A 27,357-nucleotide genomic window follows, 5' to 3' on the forward strand; every position below is an offset into this window, starting at 1 on the left:
GTTGCGCTATCGACCAACTGTACATCGGGTGATTGATGATAATTCTGAGTCAACACCTAAGTCTACTGCCTTTTTGCCTTACGTAGGAAACACGTCCAATAAGATCGGTCGTATTTTATGGAAATACGATGTGAAATGTGTTTTCCGACCTCCATCTAAAATTAGAGCACTTTTGAGTTCCGTTAAGGATGATCTTGGACTGCGTAAGGCGGGTGTATATCGTATTCCTTGTAGCTGCGGCATGGCATATATTGGTCAAACTATCAGGACCGTGGAGGACAGATGTACTAAGCATAAACGGCACACACGATTACAGCAGCCAAATAGATCTGCTATTGCCGAACATTGCTTGGATACTGGTCACCCCATGTTATATAATAACACCGAGATATTGGCATGCACGTCCAGCTATTGGGACGGTGTCATTAGGGAGGCAGTTGAGATTAAATTAGCGAGGAACCTCGTTAGCAGGGATGGAGGTTTCTGTTTAAACTCTGTTTGGAATCCGGCTCTCTCCCTTGTCAAAAAACAGAGGAACAGAGTCAATGCTGCCTCACCTGCGAATTCATAGTCTCACTATGGATAGCTCTGACTTTGGTCATCTTTGGTGGCACTGGTGTTCAGTGTGTGTGTGTGTGTGTGTGTGTGTGTGTGTGTGTGTGTGTGTGTGTGTTATCTTTCCTGCTTCTGTCCGAGAACCGAGGTATTAAATTTGCATGTACGCCGCCTGTCCGTTGCAGTTTGCCTTTAAAATGGCGGGGTGTTCTCCAGCCCAAATATCAGCGGTCGCTGAAAGTGTTACCTGGCTGAATTCCCGGAAGTTATTTGAAAATCCTTTCAACTTTTCCCACAGAAAGGAATCCGGGGACATCAGATCCGGTGAGCGTGCGGGCCATGGTATGGTGCTTCGATAAGTTCACAAAGGTACACGTATCACATTGGAACAACCGAAATAAAATGTTCGAAAGTACCTACGTAAAAAACCTACCTGTTACCAACTGTTCGTCTAAAATTGTGAGCCATACCTTTGTGACTATTACAGCGCCATCTATCACAAAGCGAAAAAAGTGGTCCAACTAAAACATCCATATTTCTTTACGTACTACGTGAATATGTAATAAAAAATGGGGGTTCCTATTTTAAAAAACGCAGTTGATATCCGTTTGACCTATGGCAGCGCCATCTAGCGGACCAACCATAGGGCCATCTGGTTTCCCCCTTCAAGCTAATCAAGTTTCGTTCTGTGTAGTTTTATCATTTGGCGCTTATTTCGTGAGATATTTGGCATGTTCACGATCAGTGGACCACCCTGTATATTGTGAAGAGTAACGGTCCTATAACTTTCCCTTTTGGTAAGCCCAAAGCTAATATTACGCCTAAGACATCTCTCTCTTAAGAACATCATATTGTGTTATGTTTGATAGAACTCTTCGGTCCATCAAAAACCGGGCCTGATATTCCACGCTCTCTTATTTTGTTCTTTTAAGCGACTGTGTGGATCTGTAACGCAGTCTTTTGTAAATAAAAATACACGGCATCAACCTGGACCAGTGCATCCGCTACTTTCTGGATCCCTGAACGAATAGTGCGAATGGAATGACGTCTTCTCGGGTTAGCAGCCGCGTCAAGGCGTCGTTCTGCGGCAACGTCTCAGGGAGTTTCCTACACGTCATCTTCGCCTTGGTCGTGGAAGATAGTGGAGTAGGCAGTCCATTGCTGGGAGACGTTGCAGTGAGGGCTTCATGTAGAGACACAGTACAGGAAAGTTGCTCATCTTAGTTCTGGACGGTAGACAGCTGCTTAGTTGAGACTCAAAAATTTTTCGATAGAGGTCACAATGGGGCTTAGATGTTTTCATGTTGTGAACTCTATTGTTTTCGTCAGATATCGTAACAAAATGAGTAGTAGGTGTGGGAAAAATCTTTACTCTTCATTTCGCGGAACTTAGAGAGGTATTGTGTCCATTGGCTACGAGCTTATGTTGCTCTCTCAACAGTGTCAGCTGCAAAAGTTCAGCTAGTTTAAACAGTCACATTGACTCCACCAAATAAAATTCATTTTATGCTCTAGTTATAAGGCACTAAAAAACAAACATTATGAAATTTAATTTTAAAAAAGGAAGTGTTTTGAATCGGCTTGAGATCGGCTCGTAAGTAGTTATTTCTGAGCCAAAGACTTGATTACAAAGCCACTAGTGAACTCAAGATCCGAAACCAGGGTGTCATGTCACGAATGAATTTGGTATATGTGGTGTCTGTTCTTTCGGACATTTCTGAAAGAAGAGACATATTTTGATCCCACAGCCATTATTAATCAAAACACAAAGGCATTAATGACATTAGGTGCTAGTGGGAAAGTTGAAAATTTGTGTCAGAGTGAGATTCGAACCCAATTCTCCCGCGTACAAGTTAGACGCGCTGACCACTGCGCCATCCAGAAACAGCAGTCAGCGCAACTGCTTGGAATACTCTAGTGCGCCCCCCGTCAGACCCAAATTCTCGACTTATCAACACATTTCTGATGTTGTTGGCCTTGCCTATTGTCATCATTATTTGCGGCATTTCGCCGATTCCTAGAAGAGTTCGAGTGTGGTGTACATCCACAATGAAGCGATTGAATGGTCATCCTCACATGAATTACATGTATGTGGTGTCTGTTCTTTCAAACATGGGCCGGCCGCTGTGGCCGAGCGGTTCTCGGTGCTACGGCTGCTACGGTCGCAGGCTCGATCCTGCCTCGGGCATGGATGTGTGTGATGTCCTTAGGTTAGTTACGTTTACGTAGTTCTAAGTCTAGGGGACTGATGACCTCAGAAGTTAAGTCCCATAGTGCTTAGAGCCATTTGAAGCTATTCTTTCAAACATGTAGTTGACAAGGATGTGAGATAGGGTTGTAACCTATACCCACTGTCATAGAATCTGTACATCAAGCAAGCTGCAAAGGAAATCAAAGAAAAATTTGGAGTAGGAATTAAAGTTTATGAATAAGAAATAAAAACTTTGAGGTTTGCCGATGACGTTATAATTCAACACAGACAGCAACAGGCTTGGAAGAGCAGCTGAACGGCATGCACAGCGTCTTGAAAGGAGTCTATTAGATGAACATCGACAAAAGGGAAACTTGGTAATGGAATATAGTAAAATTAAATCAGGTGATGACGACGGAATTAGAATGTGTAATGAGACATTTAAAGTAGTAGCTGACTTGTTTTTACTTGGGCTGCAAAATAATTAATGATGACAGAAGTAGAAAGGATATAAAACGTAGACATGTAATAGCAAGGAAAGCGTTTCTGAAGAAGGAAAATTTGTGAACATCGAGTATTGATTTAAGTGTCAGGAAGTCGTTTCTGAAAGTATTTGTATGGAGTGCAGCCATGTACGGAAGTGAAACGTGGACGATAAATGGTTTAGACAAGAAGAGAATAGAAGCCTTCGAAATGTGGTGCTACAGAAGAATGCTGAAGATTAGATGGGAAGATCGCATAACTAATGAGGAGTTACTGAATAGACCTGGGGAGACAAGAATTTTATGGTGCAACTTGACTAAAAGATGGACTCAGTTTCGTGTTGGAAGGGAGAGTGTGTGTGTGTGTGGGGGGGGGGGGGGGGGGGGGGGGAGGGGCGAGGAGGGCAAAAGTCGGAGACAAGAAATGAATACAGCAAAAAGGTTCAGAAGGATATAGGTTGCAGTAGTTATTTACAGATGAAGAGGCTTGCATAGCATAGAGTAACAAGGAGAGCTGCATCAAATCAGTCTTCGGACTAACGATCACAGTAACAACTTCATTACATCTTTCGCTTGTATTAGCAGCTATTCTCGCCATTAAGACCCCACTCGTAATATCCCACCTCTCCAGCGATATGGAGACAATTGCAGAGAGTGGCATGGTATTATTTGTTCGGCAACAGCGACGTCCGGGGTCGTAATAAACACGTCACATGTGGATGGCCACTAGCCCGGCAAAATATTTTTTCTTTCTTTTTTTTTTAGGACATCCGTCTTCTGAGTGGTTTGATGCGGCCCGCCATGAATTGCTCTCATGTGCCAGCCTCTTCATCTCAGAGTTGCACTTGCAACCTACATCCTCAATTATTTGTTGGATTCGTTCCAATGTCTGTCTTCCTCTACAGTTTTTACCCTCTAAAACTCCATTTGAAACCATGGAAGTTATTCCGTGTCATCTTAACACATGTCTGACCATCCTATACCTTCTACTTTCAACTGTTTACCACTTGTTCATTTCTTCGCCGATTATGCAGAGAACCACTTCATTCCTTATTTTATCTTTATCTTCCATAGCGCTACAACTCAAACGCTTCGATTCTCATTCCTATCTGGATGTTCCACAGTCAATAATTCACTACCATACAAAACTGTGCTCCAAACGAAAATTCTCAGAAATTTCTTCCTCGGATTAAGGACTTTGCTTTATACCATCATACTTCCCTTGAACTGTGACGTGTTAATTTGCTTCGAAGGTAACACCATTCCTTCACTTCACCTATCTCGTGGATCTCACTTTTGGTGTTACGTTTATTAATAAGATCATTTCTGTTACACCTCATTACTTTTGTCTTTCTTTCACTTACTGTCAGCCCATATTGTGTATTCATTAGATTCTTCTTACCACTCAACACATTCTGTAATTCTGCTTCAGTTTCACACAGTCCAGCAATGTCGTCATCGAATTTTATCACTGACATCCTTTCACCTTGAATTTAAATCCGACTCTTGAAGTTTTTTTTTTTTACTTCCCTCATTACTTCTTCTATGTGCAGATTGAATAGCAGGGGGGAAAGAGGTTATTTCTGACTCACGCCCATTTTAATCCGAACGTTTCTTTCTTGGTCCTCTATTCTTACTGTTCCCTCTTCGTTCTTGTACAAACAGTACCTTACCTCTATAGCTTACTCCTATTTTTCTCATAATTTTCAACATCTTGAACCATTTTAGGAACACTTTTTCTAGGTGGACAAATCCTATGAACGTGTCTTGATTTTTCCTCTGTCTTGCTTCCATTATCAGGTGCAAGTCATAACTGCCACTCTGATACCTTTACCTTTCCTAAGGCCAAACTGATCGGCGTTTCACAAATCTTCAGCGTTCTTTCCCAGTCTTTTGTATATTACTGTTGTCAGCCGCTTAGATGCATGAGGCGTTAAGGCGATTGTGCGATAATTCTCGCATTTGACGGCCCTTGCTGTTTTCGGAATTGTGTGGATGATGTTTCTTCTGAAAGCATCAGGCTCATAGGTCCTGCGCACTAACTTGAACAGTCGCTTGCTTACCAATCCCCCGCACCCAATGGCTATGGAAATCCCGAAGAATTGTTATCCATCCCACCTGCCTTACTTAATCATATACAGGGTGATTCAAAAAGAATACCACAACTTTAGGAATTTAAAACTCTGCAACGACAAAAGGCAGAGCTAAGCACTATCTGTCGGCGAATTAAGGGAGCTATAAAGTTTCATTTAGTTGTACATTTGTTCGCTTGAGGCGCTGTTGACTAGGCGTCAGCGTCAGTTGATGCTAAGATGGCGACCGCTCAACAGAAAGCTTTTTGTGTTATTGAGTACGGCAGAAGTGAATCGACGACAGTTGTTCAGCGTGCATTTCGAACGAAGTATGGTGTTAAACCTCCTGATAGGTGGTGTATTAAACGTTGGTATAAACAATTTACAGAGAATGGGTGTTTGTGCAAAGGGAAAAGTTCTGGACGGCCGAGAACGAGTGATGAAAATGTAGCACGCATCCAGCAAGCAATTGTTCGCAGCCCAGGAAAATCGACTCGCAGAGCTAGCAGAGAGCTGCAAATTCCACAATCAACTGTATGGAGAGTCCTACGAAAAAGGTTAGTTATGAAAGCTTATCGTCTGAAATTGGTTCAAGCACTGTCTGCAGCCGATAAGATTAAAAGAATCGATTTCTGTGATTTTATCCTTGCTCAAATGGAAACAGATGAATCTTTCGTTTCAAAGGATATGTTTAGTGATGAAGCAACTTTCCACACTAACGGGAAAGTCAACTGTCACAATGTCTGTATATGGGGCACTGAGAATCCACGGGAAACAACTCGGTATGAACATGACTCGCCTAAGGTGAACGTTTTCTGTGCCATTTCAGCCAATAAAGTTTTTGGTCCCTTTTTCTTCGAAGGTGCTACTGTAACTGGACTACAGTATCTGGAGATGTTAGAGAATTGGTTGTTCCCTCAGCTCGAACAAGAAGCACAACAATACATATTTCAGCAGGATGGAGCGCCACCACATTGGCACTTACCTGTCCGTAACTACCTGAACGTCAACTACCCGAGGCGATGGATCGGCCGCCAGGCAGCCCGTGACAGAGCACTTCATCACTGGCCTCCAAGAAGCCCTGATTTTACCCCCTGCGATTTTTTCTTATGGGGATATGTTAAGGATATGGTGTTTCGGCCACCTCTCCCAGCCACCATTGATGATTTGAAACGAGAAATAACAGCAGCTATCCAAACTGTTACGCCTGATATGCTACAGAGAGTGTGGAACGAGTTGGAGTATCGGGTTGATATTGCTCGAGTGTCTGGAGGGGGCCATATTGAACATCTCTGAACTTTTTTTTGAGTGAAAAAAAACCTTTTTAAATAATCTTTGTAATGATGTATAACAGAAGGTTATATTATGTTTCTTTCATTAAATACACATTTTTAAAGTTGTGGTACTCTTTTTGAATCACCCTGTATATTCCAAAGCTATATTACATTCAGATTCTAATACCGGATCTCCTATGTCTTCGATACCGGCTCCTGTTCCTTCCTGAATCACGTCATCAAAAAGTCTTTCCCCTTGCAGAGGCCTGCAGTGTACTCTTTCCGCCCATCCTCTCTCCTCCGGCTGCACTCTTCATGTTACCATTCTTGTTTTTAATTTCACTGAGGACTGTTTTGACTTTTCTGTACGCTGAATCAGTCCTTTCGACGAATATTTCTTTTCGATCTCTTCATATTTTTCCTTAGATTCCGTGCACTTCCTAAATAATTCATACCTAAGTGACATATTTCTTTATACCTGCATTTCCCTGAACACAACTGTACTCCCCTCTTCGTCGATTAACTGAAATACTACTTCTGTTACCTAAGGATTCTTCGGAGTTACCTTCCCTGTACCTGTGTTTTCCTTTCTTCTGTGATAGCCTTTTCCCTTCTGAGGTGTTCAATATTCCAGTATTCCAGTATTCTTCAGACGACTTCAAGCACATCCCATTATTCCTTAGCACTTCTGTATCCCACTTCTTTCCACAGTGATTCCTCCTGATGCTTTTGAACTTCAGCCTACTCTTCATCAATACTGAATTGTAATCCGAATGGATTTCTGCTTCTGGGTCCGCCTTACAGTCAAATATCTGATGTCGGAATCTGTCTGACCATGATGTAATCCAACTAGAAATTTCCCGAATTTCCAGGCCTTTTCTAAATAAATCTTCTCCTCTTCTGGTTTTTGAACTTTTTATTCACTGTTTATAACTGAGATTTACTGCAGAAAAAAATGGTCAAATGGCTCTAAGCACTATGGGACTTAATATCTGAGGTCATCAGTCCCCTAGACTTAGAACTACTTAAACCTAACTAACCTAAGGACATCACACACATCCCTGCCCGAGGCAGGATTCGAACCTGCGACCGTAGCAGCAGCGCGGTTCCGGACTGAAGCGCCTAGAACCACTCGGTCACAGCGGCCGGCTTTACTGCAGAACTCAGTCTTTGCCCTGCATCATTTCTACTAGCAAACCCACATTCTCCCGTAATTCAATCTGCTGTTCCTTCCACTACTACCGCGTTACAATCCCAATAATTATTAGCTTATTACCGCCTTTTACACACTAAGTTAGCCGGCCGGAGTGGCCGTGCGGTTCTAGGCGCTACAGTCTGGAACCGAGCGACCGCTACGGTCGCAGGTTCGAATCCTGCCTCGGGCATGGATGTATGTGATGTCCTTAGGTTAGTTAGGTTTAATTAGTTCTAAGTTCTAGGCGACTGATGAGCTCAGAAATTAAGTCCCATAGTGCTCAGGGCCATTTGAACCACACACTAAGTTACCCATTCCGTATCCTCATATACTTTTACTAACATTTCGTCTTCTGCTTGTGAAGTCGGGGTATACACCTGAACCACTGGCGTTGGTTTGCTATCGATTTTGATGAGAACAACCATATCTCTTAACTGTTAGCAATGACTCACCCCCCGCCCATCTCTCCTATTCATAACGAACTCTACTCCAACCACCGTTATATCTTTCTGCTGATGGTTGATATTACGTTGTATTCGTCTGACCAGAAATTCTTATCTCCTTTCCATGTCACTCCACTGACCCTCACTATATGACTGAGCATTTGGATTTCCGTTTTCAGGTTTTCTAGCTTCCCTGCGAAGTTCAAACTTCTGACATTCCACACTCCGACTCGTAGAATATTATCCTTTTGTTGTTTTTCATACCTTTTCCTGCCCCTTGGCAGTCCACTCCTAGGGATCCATTTGTGGGACTGATCCGGAATCATTCACCAATGGGGAGATCATCATGACACATGTTCAATTACAGAACACATGTCCTGTGGATACACTACGTGTATACTTAATGCGGTGGTTTCCAAATGGCTCCCCCATGTCGCTGATCACTGCTGATTGTTTCGCCTTTAGGGTAGTTTCTCACCATATATTCTATATCAAGTAACCACCGAGCCTGTCCGGCGGATTGGCTGTTCTCATCACGTTGTTGCTGCCTACTTTACGCTGATTCTCGAAAACAGTTACTGTTTACCTCGCCTTTCTAGACCAGTGTATTAATTTGGAACTGTGTTGTTATTGGAGACTGTTCTGACCACGTCCATCACTACTAGTGTAAGATCGCTTCACTTTCAGTTGCAACGTCACTCCCTACTCCGTTTTCGGCCATCGACTTAGGGTTAATATTGGTTTCCATGCACTGGTTCGCAGCAGTGACTTGCTTAGGTTTGAGTCAGGCTACGACTCAAAACTACTAGCCTTTTATTGAGAAATTACGATGCGTTATTCTCCTCTGAGACAGTGTAAGGGACAAAAGTTTTGCACATGGTTTGTGTTTACCTCTAGTGAGAGAACGGATTTGCCAAGACAAATCAATAGACATATTACTTCCGCCCAAACGCATCTTACACAATGACAATCACGGAAAAATTACATTTCTTTCTTCTTTTACGGGGGCATATCAACAGTTGTTCCTCTTGCACGCCATCCAAAAATGAAATAGAAACGAAGAAAAACTGAAAAGAAAAAATGATCCTGTTTCACTACATACACCACGTGATGGCTTGCCGAGTGCAGCTCAAATGTACAGGGTGGTGCATACGTGTAGAATAACTCTTCTACGAAATAGAAAAAAATAGAAACAGATTGATAAATAGAAATTAAAGTTACTTTGTATGAGAGAGTGAGAGGAGGAAATCTCGTGAGGGTACTTTACCAACACCATTTGGCGGCCACTTTTGAAACCGCCATCTTCGATTCAACCCATAACATTCAATATATTTTCGGCACAGAGTGCTGCAAAACCTTAATGTATTTGAAGCACGCAATCACAAAACCACCAAACATTGGTGTAAAGATCATTAAGGTTGCCTGATAAAAACACTGATGCACTCAGGAGACATCGACATATGTCAGTCTAATACGCACACACAATCGACGGGTATGCACACACATCAAAGAAATTTTTCATGACCCCGGTTCCCAGAACTCCTGAAGATAGACGCTGACAACGGATATTGTATCACAGACACAGTCCCTTTGACTGTTCAGAGATGTCACTAAACCCGCCCAAAGATGTAAATAACCATGCATGAGCAGCGCCTATTAGACGGAAGGGGTCCGACAGCCGATCAGTTCCAGTCATTCCACCAGGAAGGAGGTACACGGCTCGTGTTGTCTGTAGGTCAACCATGCCTAGGCAGTCAATAAGCGGTTCAGTCACGTCCGCTTTCTTACAACAAGGGAAGCGTCCAGGCGCCTCGGTGCGAACCAAAGCGATGTTGGTCAGACATGGAGGAGATACAGGGAAACAGGAACTGTCGATGACATGCCCAAGGGCTACTACTGCAGCGGATGACCGTGATTATGAATAGGAGGAACCCAGACAGCAACGCCACAGCGTTGAATAATGCTTTTCGTGCAGCCACAGGACGTCGTGTTACGACTCAAACTGTGCGCAATAGGCTGCATGATACGCAGCTTCACTCCCGACGTCCATGGCGAGGTCCATCTTTGCAACCACGACACCATGCAGCACGATACAAATGGGCCCAACAACATGCCGAACGGACCGTTCAGGATTAACATCACGTTCTCTTCACTGATGAGTGTCGCATATGCCTTCAACCAGACAATCATTGGAGACGTGTTTGGAGGCAACTTAGCCAGGCTGAACCCCTTAGACACAGTATCCAGCAGCAAGGTGGAAATTCCCTGCTGTTTTTGGGTGGCATTACGTGGGGCCGACGTACGCCGCTGGTGGTCATGGAAGGCGCAGGACCGGCTGTATGATGCGTGAATGCCATCCGCCGACCGATAGTGCAACCATATCGGCAGCATATTGGCGAGGCATTCGTCTTCATGGATTACAATTCGCGCCCCCCATCGTCACATCTTGTGAATGACTTCCTTCGGAATAACGCTCGACTAGAGTGGCCAGCATGTTCTCTAAACATGAACCCTATCGAACATGCCTGGGATGGATTGAAAAGGAGTGTTTATGGACGATGTGACCCACCAACGGCTCTGAGGGATCTACGCCGAATCGCCATTGAGAAGTGGGACAATCCGGACCAACAGTGCCTTAATGAACTTGTACGCCATGACGAATACAGGCATGCATTAGCGCAAGAGGACGTGCTACTGGGTATTAGAGGTACTGGTGTGTACAGCAATGTGGACCTCCATCTCTGAAGGTCTCGCTGTATGGTCGTACAACATGCAATGCGATGTTTTGATGAGCAATAAAAAGGGCGGAAATGATGTTTATATTGATCTCTATTCCAGTTTTCTGTACAGGTTCTGGAACTCTCGGAACCGAGGTGATGCAAAGCTTTTTCTTTATGTGTGTTAAGACTATAGTTGCAAGATCATTGCGAAGCACATGAAGATGCCATGTATAGTTGAATTCTTTTATCCTGGCGGCTCGCGCATGCCCGCCCAGACGCGGGAGATTGCTGCGTTGCCAGATGCACACGACGCACGCGCCAAGAGAAGCAGCGTCATAGTATAGTGTAGCTCGCAAACTTACGTTTAGGGGGGAGCGCGCAGTTTATGAAGTAAAGCCACCACGGCCGCATTAAGCCTTTCGCTGCTACAGAGACGTGCTCCCCGCATTCCACGCTGTACGCGATTTTGTCATCACTGCACTGCTCGCCTGTGCTGACACATGGTGTTCCGACTGCTTTGACACACTTATCATTCGATTTCACAAAAACTATTTGGCCCAAAAATTTTATTTTTACACATCTTCTTGACTAATACCTTCCCCCCGTAAATGAATTAATTTTGTTTCGATGTTCAACACAGTTATTGTGCAGCATTAATTGTAGTAAACCATTGCACGAAATTTTGAAGAGTTTGCAGAGGTAAAAGTCCATAGTGTATACTTTCCGTATGGTCGATTTTAGTTGCCACAATGTTGAGAATTAAATGTGGACAATATACCTAAATTTCATATAAAATTTACTGTATATCTCATTTAAGTACCAGATAGGTGTCGTATGTAATACTGAGAAATATTCCGTCTTTCGCGACCATAATAAAAGTTTTATTTATACCAGAGACATTTCGCTTTTGTCTAAAAAGTTCTGATTAAAACAAAATTGGAGAAGTACACAAAACTGAATTGTGGATGTAATAAAACATAGAAAGTAAAATATATTGTCAGTGAGGCGCAGTGCGCAAAAAATTTGTGTTTGTCACAACAGGTAGCAAATACTTGCCAAAACATAGATCAGTTGACGAAAACATTGGATATGATGATGTTGCCAAAGCAGCGAAGCAAAGAACTGCGTCAGACAGTCAAGTAGCTCGGTAACGTATGAGCTGAAATTCGGCTCTAAACAATACTTTTAATACTGTCACAAAGAATATATTTCAATATGAATAGTAAAACAGCGACTGCGGAAGAGAAGATATACAAACAAAACAGATAACATGAATATTGTATGTGTGCCTTTTCATTGTTTTTAATTGCTGTGAAAAGAAATGTTGGAGGACAAAATTAGAAAAACCGAAAACTTATTATGATTATAATGAAGAGACAAAGAACTAGAAATTTCAAAAAATTGCATTCAAACGAATAAAATTCATGAAGTAAGACACTTCGATATTGTTTTTAAATAAACAGAATAGTAAGCACAGAACAAGGTTTGAACTCAGATCCCTTCGCTTAGGAGTCAAACACATTAACCATTACACTAACACAACTCGTCATTCAAATAAACTCCGGGAGGACTCTAAAACATCACGCACAATTTCGACAAACACTGTTGGTATGACTATGAATTATTCACGTTTCGTCGAAGTACAATAGGAAATAAACAATTACTGCTGTTCTTTATTGCGAAAAAGCGGTTCGTGAGAATGATACAAACACCTGTCCTTGCTATCGCCTGAATTAGGAGGCTTGTTACTTGTTTGGTTTAATTAATTAATAGAATATGAAGCAATTGATATAAAGAATGCTTTTTCCAAACTTTCTATAAAAGAAAGTCTGCTATCAAGACATTGCTTTTGTTCAATTACTTTATTTATGACTGAACGTTTCTAAAACTGAAGCCACTCGTCCGTGCTCTGCTCTGTAGCCGAGCTCTGGCAATGTCGTTCTCTGTTCATTGTCTGACTGTGTTTTTGGTGACGTCAGATGCGCAGAACGAACCTAAACTCGGCCGCCATTGTAAATGACAGGCACTTTAGTCGTATGAGGTAGCATTATCAGCACCTGACAGCATTTGAAAGGTGCCTGCTTGTGGGGCCTTCATTTGGCCGGCTGGTCCAATCGTGCAACATCCAGATCTGAGGGGCATTTGGATGTGGCAGTGAGCGATGTTGAAATATATGGATACCTGAGGGTAGGAATATTTGTCGCCAAGGTTGCAGTCGACCACATCTGACCACCACAAGGGAGGATCGCTGTATTTTTCACCAAGCGTATCACAACCCCTTCACATCTTCATTTCGTTTCGTCTTCCCCCTTTTGGTGCTTCTCCTTTTTATCATTTATTGTGTTTATAGACAGTTTCATCCATGTGACAATTTTCATGACCCCTGTATACATTCTCAAATGAAAAGGGAGTTACGTGACATATTAAACAAATGGAGAATTACGTGAGAAAAACAATAGTGTCTTTGATTTAAGCATTGCTTTATTTATCTCGAGGTGCAACTAATGTTTCTTCCTTACAGGTAACGAGAAAGCCAAACACAATGAGATCATCCTTATATCAGGAGAAAGGAGTACTCATGTTACCCAGAGGATTTTGCAAAAGCCACGCAGCCAGACCATCCCATTACACAAAGTACGGTGGTGAAACTTCTCGCGAAATTCTATGATGCTGGCTGTGTCACAGACAAACTGGAAACTGAGCTTTCTAAAATGCCTACAAATGAAGAAACTCAACCACTGTTCTGAAATCATTCCACTTGAGTCAAGAGCACAGTACTTGCTCCTTCTCGTAGGGAACTGCCGTCAGCTGTACTCCGATAATGGGAACTTCGATCAAACGTAGATGGCAACCTCACCAAACGCAAATGTTAGAACTTCTCACTGAGGACAATAGAGATCGTCCTGTTCAACTTGCAGAAAGTGTGACATGCAAGCTAGACAGAAACCGTCGTTTCACTATGATGATTAGTTTGTAGGTAAACAAACAGGTAAATAAGTAGAATCACAGATACTGATCACATGTCAATCTTTACTGAATGGATCCATCGAAGACCGATTCAGACATTTCTAATAAAGTGATCATGTTAATTCCTACTCGAATCCAACAACTGTGCTGCTGTCAAACACAACAAAATTACATAATCGACTCTGAGCCAAATTACAATACCAGACACTAATAAATAGCAGACTGGTGAGCATAAAGCACTGTTACAGTGAGCGATAATGTACAGGGATGCATGGACTCTACTGATACTGATCTATCCGCGAGTACTGAGTCCTTAAAGGCCATTCGGACTTCCTCAAGTTCTCAAATTCAACTAACCTTATTTCCAGTGCAGTTACTAGTACACTGCGCTCCAACATGTGAACTCTGCCGAGTTAAGTTTTCAATACAACCTCTGAGGAATTTTAATACACCTACAAACAAAAGGAAGTTAATTCTGGTAAAAGTTATCTGTACTGTAGTGGCTTAGTGTCCTAAAAATAATTAGTTGTACATTCGTAATAAATTAAAAGAAAATAAAAGAAGACGTTGGTCAGAATTCACAAAGCTTGTCCAATGCAAGTGTGCTGTTACAACTGACCCAAAAGCCACACACTAAAACTTTACTCACCGAGGATTTATGTTTTATGAACGCCATCACAGTTAAGCTATGTTCGGAAGATGCAATTAATGCTCTTTGCCACATGGCGCGTTACCACAACTCTTAGAATAGTTTGGAAAGCCAGAAACAATTAATAACATGCCAGAATACCTGACAAAATTCTATTGAATTACTAGTCACGACCAAAAGATAGACAACGACGACAATATCACAACACTTGAGTATTTAATAGCTTGAGTGCACGCCACTGCCAACCTGCCTTCGTTCTTAGCGCAGTAACTATACTGGAGCGCAAAAGAAACTGGTATAAGCATCCATATTTGAATACAGAGACATGTAAACGGACGGAATATAGGGCTTCGGTCGGCAATGTCTATATGAGACAACAAGTGCCTGGCGCAGTTGGTATCAATTGGCAGGTTATCAATATTTAAGTGAATTTGAAAGTGGTGTAATAGTTGGCGCACGAGCGCTGGGACACAGCATCTCCGAGGAAGCGATGAAGTGGGATTTTCCCGTACGACCATTTCACGAGTGTACCGTGAATATCAGGAATCCGATAAAACAACAAATCTCCAACATCACTGGGGCCGGAAAAAGATCCTGCAACAACGGGACCTACGACGACTGAAGAGAATCGTACAACGTGACAGAGAAGTCCAACCCTTCTGCAAATTGCTGCAGATTTCAATGCTGGGCCATCAACAATTATCAGCGTTCGAACCATTCAACGAAACGCAACCGAAGGTCCACTCGTGTACCCTTGATGACTGCACGACACAAAGCTTTATACCTCGCCTGGTCTTGTCAACAGCCACAATGGACTGTTGATGACTGGAAACATGTTGCCCGGCCGGACGAGTCTCGTTTGAAATTGTATCGAGCGGATGGACGTGTACGGATATGGAGACAACGTCATGAATCCATGGACCCTGCATGTCATCAGGGGACTGTTCAAGCTGGTGGAGGCTCTGTAATGGTTTGGGGCGTGTGCAGTTGGAGAGATATTAGACTCCTGATACGTCTAGATACGAATCTAGATACGAATGTTGGATGCTTTGCAACGTGCTATTAAGAATAGCTCTCCACTCCCTCGTACTCTTACGGATTTATGGACAACCATGCAGGATTCGTGGTGTCACTTACCTCCAGCACTACTTCAGACATTAGTCGATTCCATGCCACGTCGGGGTGCGGCACTTCTGTGTGCTCGTGGGGGCACTAGACGACATCAGACAGGTGTACCCGTTTCTTTTGGTTCTTCAGTGTACTTGGAACTAAAAAATGGTTCAAATGGCTCTGAGCACTATGGGACTTAACATCTATGGTCATCAGTCCCCTAGAACTTAGAACTACAGAAACCTAACTAACCTAAGGACATCACACAACACCCAGTCATCACGAGGCAGAGAAAATCCCTGACCCCGCCGGGAATCGAACCCGGGAACCCAGGCGCGGGAAGCGAGAACACTACCGCACGACCACGAGCTGCAGACTACTTGGATCTAAGCCTCAGCAGTTTGTCATCAGCACAAATATACTTCAAACACGTTCATAAATTCCACAGCCTGTATGAATTTACAGAGACAACTTCACCGACACAATATGAGCATTAGCAAAGCTTGTTGTGCAATACAGGCAGAGTGACTCTCGGCACACTTCTGTCCGGTTCAATTTCCGCGTCATGTATCTTCTAAAAACATGATGTCACCCCACTAGACCTGATTTTTAGTGGTTGTGACAACGTGAGACTCTGCAGTTTCCCAAATATTATGTGCTTGAATGTATACAGGGTGTTACAAAAAGGTACAGCCAAACTTTCACGAAACATTCCTCACACACAAATAAAGAAAAGATGTTATGTGGACATATGTCCGGAAACGCTTAATTTCCATGTTAGAGCTCATTTTCGTTTCGTCAGTATCTACTGTACTTCCTCGATTCACCGCCAGTTGGCCCAATTGAAGGAAGGTAATATTGACTTCGGTGCTTGTGTTTACATTCGACTCATTGCTCTACAGTACTGGCATCAAGCACATCAGTACGTAGCATCAACAGGTTAGTGTTCATCACGAACGTGGTTTTACAATCAGTGCAATGTTTACAAATGCGGAGTTTGCAGATGCCCATTTGATGTATGGATTAGCACGGGGCAATAGCCATGGCGCGGTACGTTTGTATCGAGACAGATTTCCAGAACGAAGGTGACCCGACAGGAAGACGTTCGGAGCAATTGATCGGCGTCTTAGGGAGCACGGAACATTCCAACCTATGACTCGCGACTGGGGAAGACCTAGAACGACGAGGACACCTGCAATGGACGAGGTAATTCTTCGTGCAGTTGACGATAACCCTAATGTCAGCGTCAGAGAAGTTGCTGCTGTACAAGGTAACGTTGACCACGTCACTGTATGGAGAGTGCTACGGGAGAACCAGTTGTTTCCGTACCATGTACAGCGTGTGCAGGCACTATCAGCAGCTGATTGACCTCCACAGGTGCACTTTTGCGAATGATTCATCCAACAATGTGTCAATCCTCATTTCAGTGCAAATGTTCTCTCTACAGATGGGGCTTCATTCCAATGTGATCAAATTGTAAATTTTCACAATCAACATGTGTGGGCTGACGAGAATCCGCACACAATTGTGCAATCACGTCATCAACACAGATTTTCTGTGAACGTTTGGGCAGGCATTGTTGGTGATGTCTTGATTGGGCCCCATGTTCTTCCAGCTATACTCAATGGAGCACGTTGTCATGATTTCATACGGGATACTCTACCTGTGCTGTTAGAACATGTGCCTTTACAAGTACGGCATAACATGTGGTTCATGCACGATGGAGCTCCTGCACATTTCAATCGAAGTGTTCGTACGCTTCTCAACAACAGATTCGGTGACCGATGGATTGGCAATTCCATGGCCTCCACGCTCTCCTCCTAACCTAACCTAACCTCACCCCTCTTGACTTTCATTTATGGGGGCATTTAAAAGCTCTTGTCTGCGCAACCCCGGTACCAAATGTAGAGACTCTTCGTGCTCGTATTGTGGACGGCTGTGATACAATTCGCCATTCTCCAGGGCTGCATCAGCGCATCAGGGATTCCATGCGACGGAGGATGGATGCATGTATCCTCGCTAACGGAGGACATTTTGAACATTTCCTGTAACAAAGTGTTTGAAGTCACGCTGGTGCGTCCTGTTGCTGTGTTTACATTCCATGATTAATGTGATTTGAAGAGAAGTAATAAAATGAGCTCTAACATGGAAAGTAAGCGTTTCCGGACACATGTCCCAATAACATATTTTCTTTCTTTGTGTGTGAGAAATGTTTCCTGAAAGTTTGGCCGTACCTTTTTGTAACACCATGTATTATTCCCTGCGATTTACTGACATGGAAAAACTCTAAATGCTATTTTAAGAAGTACTGCTAAATCTCTAACGGCCGCCACAATAGAGTTCAATGTGGGCTATTTTCCGTTTGGACTGAGTTCATTGATGGACCCGTCCACAGGAACTAAAGTGAAGGGGTGTCCGACCCTGGAAACCACATCTTAACTTTTACTTCGGTTTCTGTTTAGTATACCTGCGCCAGCAGCTCCTCCGTCTTCCAGACCTCGCTGGCTTAGCCCGCTATGCTGTCGGAAGGTAGTGGGGGCTGGCAGTTGTGGCCTACCACCGAACGTACTGTCTGACTTCCGTCCACTCCGCCTCTACCAAGTAGATTGTGACAGGGTCTCTGAATTAAAACCGAAGTCCCCCCACTAAATGTTCTCTGATCGCTAAGCTGCTTCAGCATCCTTAGTGTAATAAACTACTGCATCAATTAACATGTATGCCAGCTAATTGTTTTCTTGATTATTATGCTTAATTACTTAATTCCTTTAATTATCAACTTCCGCATGTCAATGTCATGACAGCACACCTCCATGTCTCAAGACAGCGTATCAAAAGTGATGATTTGGAGTGGAATGTAGCAATCTCATACTGTTGGACCGTTTCTCATTCTCGGTACACCAGCACTTGAGTATCCAGTTTCCCTGGATGTGGATAGGTTTTAAAGGCCCGTTGCAGCCACATGTGCCAGGATTAAGTCTATAAGATTTCTGTCTGTAAGTACATGAGAAGGCAAGTGTATGCAGTAAAAATCAGAAACCTTGCACACCTCCGTACAGATTTTTGGTGCCTGTGTTCACTTTCCAGTACATGAGTTGGTTAACACCTGAGAGGAATGGGTGAAGCAAGTGCCAACGCTTTATAGCATGCCGGACAAAACGTGAAGCACATCCTGTAGCTTCTATGTATTGTATCAGCCTTTGCTTTTTTTCTTTGCAGATGCGACGAGAATGACTAAAGCTTTGCTCAAGCGAAAGACCGCATTGTTTTCGCCACTTGTAATTCTCTGTGTGTTTGATATTTCATATGACCGCATTTCATATTGAAAATTTAGAGCAGGGCCGGCCAAACGCTGCACAGTGTGCAGACGTGGGGAAGTGCTGCACATGTGCGCACGTGTGCGACAGGGAGTGACAGCGAATCTGTTATTAGACATGTGTGCTAAATGAACGGCGGCGGCTCCACTTCCCTGTTTATGTGGTACAAGCAAGAGGAAAATTGATCATTAAACCGATTGTTTCAATGTATACTTACATTTAGGTTGTTTTTTTTTAATGTGTGAAGGGCTACGCTCAGCTGAAGTCGATAAAACATAACATTCATCCAACTGTCGGTTATTATGCAGATTTCAGACGGAGCTGATGAAAGATATAGCAATAATGGTATTGAAATAACAGGTGATCATCGAGAGGTCTGCGGTTATCATTCTGTTTAGAGGTCAGTGAGAGAGAAATTATGTGGGTGTAACTGAGGGCACCGAGAATTAGTTACAGGCAACCTTGCACTAGTTTAATGTTATTTGAAATCATGAATAAGATTCGTTGGAAGTCGATAAGTGCTCTCTTTCTTAAATACTAGCTCAAAACCATTACGCGTGTTTACCTGCCGTCAGCCAAGCTTCCTTAATAAAAACCCATGGTTGTTAACTGTATTACATGTCTTACTGGGTTAAACTGTTAACATAAAAGTAGATGTCTCAATGAGTAGACTGTGAGAGTATTTTAAATGTTTAATAAGCGAAACACCTTCCCATGGTTGGCTTGCAAACTGTGGAAAGAGCACTAGAATGCGCCGGTAGAGTGTGTCCCAGCAAGTGGATAAAGCGACATCTGTGCGTAGAAACATGCACTACATGAACGCTGACGGCTGCGGCGTGCACGCTTTGACCCGGAAGTTGCACGTGTGCAGGAGCATCGCACGTGAGCAGAATTTCTGGCCGGCCCTGATTTAGAGTGTAATACGAGATCGAGGCTTGCAAGATGGCCAGCATGTCGGTAACACAGCCTCACAGATTTTTCGCCTCTTGCATAAAACCCGACTGCTCTAGGGGCTTGATTTTAAATTTCTGTTCATGCACTTCTTTTTGTTTTAGAAAGGTGGTTCCACATATACGGTCCACCCTGTGAACTACCTTACACCACATGATGGCTTGCTGAGCACAGACAGTGCTGTATAAAAATTTGTGGTAAGATCTCATGGGACCAAATTGCTGAGGTCATCGGCCCGTAAGTCTACAGGCTACTTAATCTAACTTAAATTAGCTTACGCTATGGACAGCGCACACACACCAATGCCCGAGGGAGGACTCGAACCTCCGACGTGGGGAGCCGCACGGACCGTGACAAGACGCCTCAGACCAAGCGGCTACCCCACGCAGCTGACAGTGCTGTAGATTTCTTGTTTTGTGATGGGAGAGAGACTTTTACTTACCATGTCTGAGTTCACTGGTTATTTCCTCATGACTCCTATCGTTGAAGCAGAGTACTTCGAAGCCGAGCATTACAAATGTGAGGCGAAGTGCGTCTCTGTCGGCGTCTGTGCCCTCTCTCGCAGTAGGCTGGTAATCCCCATCCGGATGTTGACGAGCGTCGAAGTTCTTGTGGCTGAAGATGAGTGCTACACCACGCTGTTGGTGGTCCATGAAGTACTCCTCACTGCTGACCCCAGCGTCCAGCACCTCACACGGACCAGCGGTTGGTCTAATGCTGGGACTAAACGAGTATCACATGATGTATATCTCAATATAAGTTGGCTTTCAAATTGATACAGAAATCTTGAACTCGATTCACAAGCTACAAAAGAAGGGGAAGTTTGTATTCTGGTATATAAGTAGTAAGAAAGCAGGTGTTGACAGATGTGAAAATTACCGAACTATCAGTTTAATAAGCCACAGCTGCAAAATACTAACGCGAATGGAAAAACTGGTAGAAGCCGACCTCGGGGAAGATCAGTTTGGATTCCGTAGAAATGTTGGAACACGTGACGCAATACTAACCTTACGACTTATCTTAGAAGAAAGATTAAGGAAAGGCAAACCTACGTTTCTAGCATTTGTAGACTTAGAGAAACCTTTTGACAATGTTGACTGGAATACTCTCTTTCAAATTCTGAAGGTGGCAGGGGTAAAATCCTGGGAGCGAAAGGCTATTTACAATTTGTACAGAAACCAGATGGCAGTTATAAGAGTCGAGGGGCATGAAAGGGAAGCAGTGGTTGGGAAGGAAGTGAGACAGGGTTGTAGCCTCTCCCCGATGTTATTCAATCTGTATATTGAGCAAGCAGTAAAAGAAACAAAAGAAAAATCTGGAGTAGGTATTAAAGTTCAGAGAGAAGAAATAAAAACTTTGAGGTTTGCCGATGACATTGCAATTCTGTCAGAGACACCGAAGGACTTGGAAGAGCAGTTGAGCGGAATGGACAGTGTCTTGAAGGGAGGATATAAGATGAACATCAACAAAAGTAAAAAGAGGATAATGGAATGTAGTCGAATTAAGTCGGGTGATGCTGAGGGAATTAGATTAGGAAATGAGTCACTTAAAGTAGTAAATGAGTTTTGCTATTTGGGGAACAAAATAACTGATGATGGTCGAAGTGGAGAGGATATAAAATGTAGACTGGCAATGGCAAGGAAAGCGTTTCTGAAGAAGAGAAATTTGTTAACATCGAGTATAGATTTAAGTGTCAGGAAGTCGTTTCTGAAAGTATTTGTATGGAGTGTAGCCATGTATGGAAGTGAAACATGGACAATAAATAGTTTGGACAAGAAGAGAATAGAAGCTTTCGAAATGTGATGTTACAGAAGAATGTTGAAGATTAGGTGGGTAGATCACATAACCAATGAGGAGGTATTGAATAGGATTGGGGAGAAGAGAAGTTTGTTGCACAACTTGACTAGAAGAAGGGATCGGTTGGTAGGACAGGTTCACCAGAATAAACGAGTTTCTACAGCTACATCTACTCTACATATCCCTCTGGAGCGCGGGAAGATTGCTTAAATGCCCCTGTGCGCTCTGAAATTAGTCTTCTCTTGTCGTCGTGCTGTCCGCAGCTCGTGGTCGTGCGGTAGCGTTCTCACTTCCCGCGCCCGGGTTCCCGGGTTAGATTCCCGGCGGGGTCAGGGATTTTCTCTGCCTCGTGATGACTGGGTGTTGTGTGATGTCCTTAGGTTAGTTAGGTTTAACTAGTTCTAAGTTCTAGGGGACTGATGACCATAGATGTTAAGTCCCATAGTGCTCAGAGCCATTTGAACCATTTTTGTCTTCGTGCTCTCCACGGATGTAACACGTAGGAGGGTGTAGTGTATTACAAGATTCCTCTCTTAACACATCTTGAAACTTCTCAGGTAGGCTTTTGCAGGATAGTTGGTGTCTACCTTCTAAAGTCTGCTGTGCAGGATCTTCAGTATTTCCGTTACCGTCTCCCATGGATCAAACTCGTAACCATATGCCCTGCCCGTCTTTCTATCTGTTCAGTATCCCCCATTAGCCCTCTTTGGTCTTGGTCACACATATATGAATAACATTCAAGGATACGTCGCACGAGTGTTTTGTAAGCATTGACCTTTGCACATCTCTTCTCCGTTATAGACGAAGAATACTACGAGTGTAAGATTATCGGTTTCGAACCGCCTAGCGAGTCTTCTTTAAGTGGTACACAATTTTAGTGATTGTACATTTTCGTGGTCGCGTAGCTGCGGCAAGACAGAAAGAGTGAAACAAGTAAGACCTGAATGTGGAGAGGTATCGAGAATTATTTACATCATAAGATCGACTTGAAGCCATTGCACGCAGTTATTAGCGTTCATTGCATTAATCCTGGTGCACAAATTGCTCTGGAAAACATATTTTTTCCAGTTACGTCATAGCACTGCACAAAATTCGACACAAGCTGCAACTCCAATGTGCTTTACAGGATGTAAACAATCAACAGAACGAGACTGAAGTTGAACAAAAAACTCGCATTGGAACAGATATTTCCTTTGCTCCACGCTCGCATTTCCGAAAGCTGCATATCGACCACACTAAATGTACAGGGTGATTCAAAAAGAATACCACAACTTTAAAAATGTGTATTTAATGAAAGAAACATAATATAACCTTCTGTTATACATCATTACAAAGAGTATTTAAAAAGGTTTTTTTTTCACTCGAAAACAAGTTCAGAGATGTTCAATATGGCCCCCTCCAGACACTCGAGCAATATCAACCCGATACTCCAACTCGTTCCACACTCTCTGTAGCATATCAGGCGTAACAGTTTGGATAGCTGCTGTTATTTCTCGTTTCAAATCATCAATGGTGGCTGGGAGAGGTGGCCGAAACACCATATCCTTAACATACCCCCATAAGAAAAAATCGCAGGGGGTAAGATCAGGGCTTCTTGGAGGCCAGTGATGAAGTGCTCTGTCACGGGCTGCCTGGCGGCCGATCCATCGCCTCGGGTAGTTTGACGTTCAGGTAGTTACGGACAGATAAGTGCCAATGTGGTGGCGCTCCATCCTGCTGAAATATGAATTGTTGTGCTTCTTGTTCGAGCTGAGGGAACAGCCAATTCTCTAACATCTCCAGATACTGTAGTCCAGTTACAGTAGCACCTTCGAAGAAAAAGGGACCAAAAACTTTATTGGCTGAAATGGCGAACAAATGTACAACTAAATGAAACTTTATAGCTCCCTTAATTCGCCGACAGATAGTGCTTAGCTCCGCCTTTTGTCGTTGCAGAGTTTTAAATTCCTAAAGTTGTGGTATTCTTTTTGAATCACCCTGTATATTGCGGGCTTTCAAATAAAAATGTGGCGCGACCCTCAACTACATACCCTCAGACTCATAGTTGAAATATCAAAAGTTTTGACTGGTTTCGTTGTCTAGGGGTTGGGATACGTAGTTGTCGCATTACAAGCCAAATACTGCTGAGTCTACAGTATACAATATGAATATACACGTGAATCGAATGGTCGAAGGTCATCACTCGGCAGTTGAGAATTTTGAATGTAACATAGAAATTTATATATGAAAGATTTCAATTAAATTAAATCTGCAGATACTATTTTTAACGACTTTAAATGATGAATACAATAGCAGAGTACCTTTAAGAATGCCGTTTGTTACTGCAAAACACTTATTGGTGTCGATGGTCCAGCATTGGTGTCGATGGTCCAGCAATTAAATAAAATATAAGCTGAATAACAGAGAAACAACTACAAATATTTTCCACCACCCCATTTACATATGCCGAGAACAGCAGTGGTGCTATCACTCTGCTTTGAGGTACACCTGATCATACTTTCCCTTGGTGATGTCTCTGCAGCAAGGACGGCATACTGAGTTCTGTCTACTAACAACTTCAATCCAATTGTGTAGGTTAGTCATAACTCACATGCTCCAAAATAATGAAAATTGAGATGCCGACATATTCTCATATAGATTTATACATAGAACATAATTCACGAAACAGTTATTCACATTTGGCACAAGATCATTGAGAAAACCGGTGTTAAACTTCATGGTTAGTTTCAAAAGACTCATGATCCGCGGGATCTTGTGAGTTTTGTCCCGTACCTCATCTTGACCAATCAGCGATTAGCTCACTCGGCGCCATTTTCTTGTGTAGTAGTAAATATTGATGCCAGTGGAGTGTGTTTTCTGTTCTGTTCAGTTACTTTGGGGAATATAATTCAATATAGTGGTTGGAATAAAACTGATTTGAGACACAAGTCATGGAAGAAAAAGTGTTGCATATCGAGTCGCAAAACGATAGTTCCCGCGAAACTAACATCGTCCAAACAGCTCGGTACCAAAACTCACAAGATCCAAAATGGGGATTGTCAAAACTTATATGTTCCATAGCTCATTAACAAAACTCACATGATCCATAATATAACCTTAAATTATTGTAATTTCTCAATAAGCAAACATAATCTAAAATACACATAATGATTTATAGCCATTGTTCTTGCACATACTGATGTCAATATATGGGACTGCGCACGACGCATGTAAAACACGTTTTTAGTCATTTGTGAAAATTTATGTTTTTGGAGCATGTGAGTTATGCTTCTAACCTACTCAATTGAATACATCCATAGTGTAGATGTTAGAGTGTACAGTCATTACTGATCCTCCACGGAAACAATACTGGTTGTATAAGTCCTTCATTCTATAATAATTACAGCAGTGCAGGCAGTCAATGACATCCATATAGTAGACAGCCATGACCGGCGAAATGTGCAGGTGTCAGCAATGCCCCTTCAGAAGGACTGGAAATAGTGGTTGGCGGTGTTACACGATAGTTTCTCACAAACAACAATAACTTATGTAAATTCAAAATAAAATGACGCATCAAACCACGAAAAATTGATCTCTGCTGATAAATGAAGTATGAATAACTACGAGTGATTGCCAGTACTTAAATACATAGTTTACAATTCCCTATGTTGAACTGCATTTCCATTTAAATAAGAAGCCTCCGGAAAGCGCTTGGACGCCTGCAAGGGACAATAACAGGCTGTTGGGATGGGCTCTGCTTTGTGGCAAGACGTCCTGGGCATCTAACACTCTAACGTTACAATATAGATTGTACACTACTGGCCGTTAAAATTGCTACACCACGAAAATGACGTGCTACAGATGCGAAATTTAACCGACAGGAATAAAATATTTTGATATGCAAATGATTGCTTTTCAGAGTATTCACACAAGGTTGGCGACACCTACGACGTACTGACATGAGGAAAGTTTCCAACCGATTTCTCATACACGAACAGCAGTTCACCGGCATTGCCTGGTGAAACGTTGTTGTGATGCCTCGTGTAAGGAGGAGAAATGCGTACCATCACGTTTCCGACTTTGATAAAGGTGGGACTGTAGCCTATCTCGAATGCGGATTTTCGTATCGCGACATTGCTGCTCGCGTTGGTCGAGATCCAATGACTGTTAGCAGAATATGGAATCGGTGGGCTCAGGAGGGTAATACGGAACGCCGTGCTGGATCCCCAACGGCCTTCGTTTCACTAGCAGTCGAGATGACAGGCATCTTACCCGCATGGTTGTAACGGATCGTGCAGCCACGTCTCGATTCCTGTGTCAACAGAGGGGGACATTTGCAAGGCAACAACCATCTGCACCAACAGTTCGACGACGCTTGCAGCAGCATGGACTATCAGCTCGGAAACCATGGCTGCGGTTACCCTTGACGCTGCATCAGAGACAGGAGCGCCTGCGATGGTGTACTCAACGACGAACCTGGGTGCACGAATGCCAAAACGTTATTTTTTCGGATGAATCCAGGTTCTGTTTCCAGCATCATGATGGTCGCATCCATGTTTGGCGACATCGCAGTGAACGCACATTGGAAGCGTGTATTCGTCACCCGGCGTGATGGTATGGGTTGCCATTGGTTACACGTCTCGGTCACGTCTTGTTCACATTGACGGCACTTTGAACAGTGGACGTTACATTCCAGATGTGTTACGACCCGTGGCTCTACCCTTCGTTCGATCCCTGCAGAACCCCACATCTCAGCAGGATAACGCACGACCGCATGTTGCAGGTCCTGCACGGACCTTTCTCGATACAGAAAATGTTCTACTGCTGCCCTGGCCAGCACATTCTCCAGATCTCTCACCAACTGAAAACGTCTGGTCAATGGTGGCCGAGCAACTGGCTCGCCGCAATACGCCAGTCACTACTGTTGAACTGTGGTATCGTTTTGAAGCTGCATGGGCAGCTGTACCTGTACACGCTATCTAAGCTCTGTTTGACTCAATGCCCAGGCGTAACAAGCCGTTATTACGGTCAGAGGTGATTGTTATGGGTACTGATTTCTCAGGATCTATGCACCCAAATTGCGTGAAAATGTAATCACATGTCAGTTCTAGTATAATATATTTGTCCAATGTATACCCGTTTATCATCTGCATTTCTCCATGGTGTACCCATTTTAATGGCCAGTAGATTATTTCCAGGTTGTGCCCAGAGAGCATAGCGGGACTAACGAATACAACAATGATTACAGGGGTCCACCTTACTGACCAGCACGCACATATCCATATGACGATGATGGTTGGTTTGTGGGGCGCTCAACTGCGTGGTTACCAGCGCCCGTACAAATTCCCAATTTTTTCACATTCGAGTCTTTCCGCTTTCCCTAATGATGCTGAAATGATGAGGACAACACAAACACCTTATCCCCGGGCGGACAAAGTTTTCGACCGGACCGGGAATCGAACCCAGGACCCAGTGTTCCAGAGGCAGCAACGCTAGCCGCTAGACCACGAGCTGCAGACAAACTGAGACACAGAGAGGGATAGAGTAGAACGTAGTTTTTCTGTGCTAAATACAACACTTTTCGTAACTGGTTAACCACGTGAAATGAAAGTAAGAGAGAGAGACCAGCGTCTTTTTAGACATCTAGCACTCAGAACC

The 27,357-nt window shown here is 43.2% G+C and overlaps 1 protein-coding gene across 1 annotated transcript in view; it reads right to left on the reverse strand.

The window, feature by feature from the left end:
* Window positions 1-27,357, reverse strand: part of LOC124596990 (caspase-1-like) — a 115,767-nt gene that overhangs the window by 60,810 nt on the left and 27,600 nt on the right. The window contains exon 3 of the mRNA XM_047135909.1: window positions 20,366-20,646. Coding sequence (XP_046991865.1) covers window positions 20,366-20,646 — 281 coding nt within the window. The remainder of the gene's footprint in view (window positions 1-20,365; window positions 20,647-27,357) is intronic.

Source organism: Schistocerca americana, chromosome 1 (genome assembly GCF_021461395.2).
Source record: "Schistocerca americana isolate TAMUIC-IGC-003095 chromosome 1, iqSchAmer2.1, whole genome shotgun sequence".
Lineage (NCBI taxonomy): Eukaryota > Metazoa > Arthropoda > Insecta > Orthoptera > Acrididae > Schistocerca > Schistocerca americana.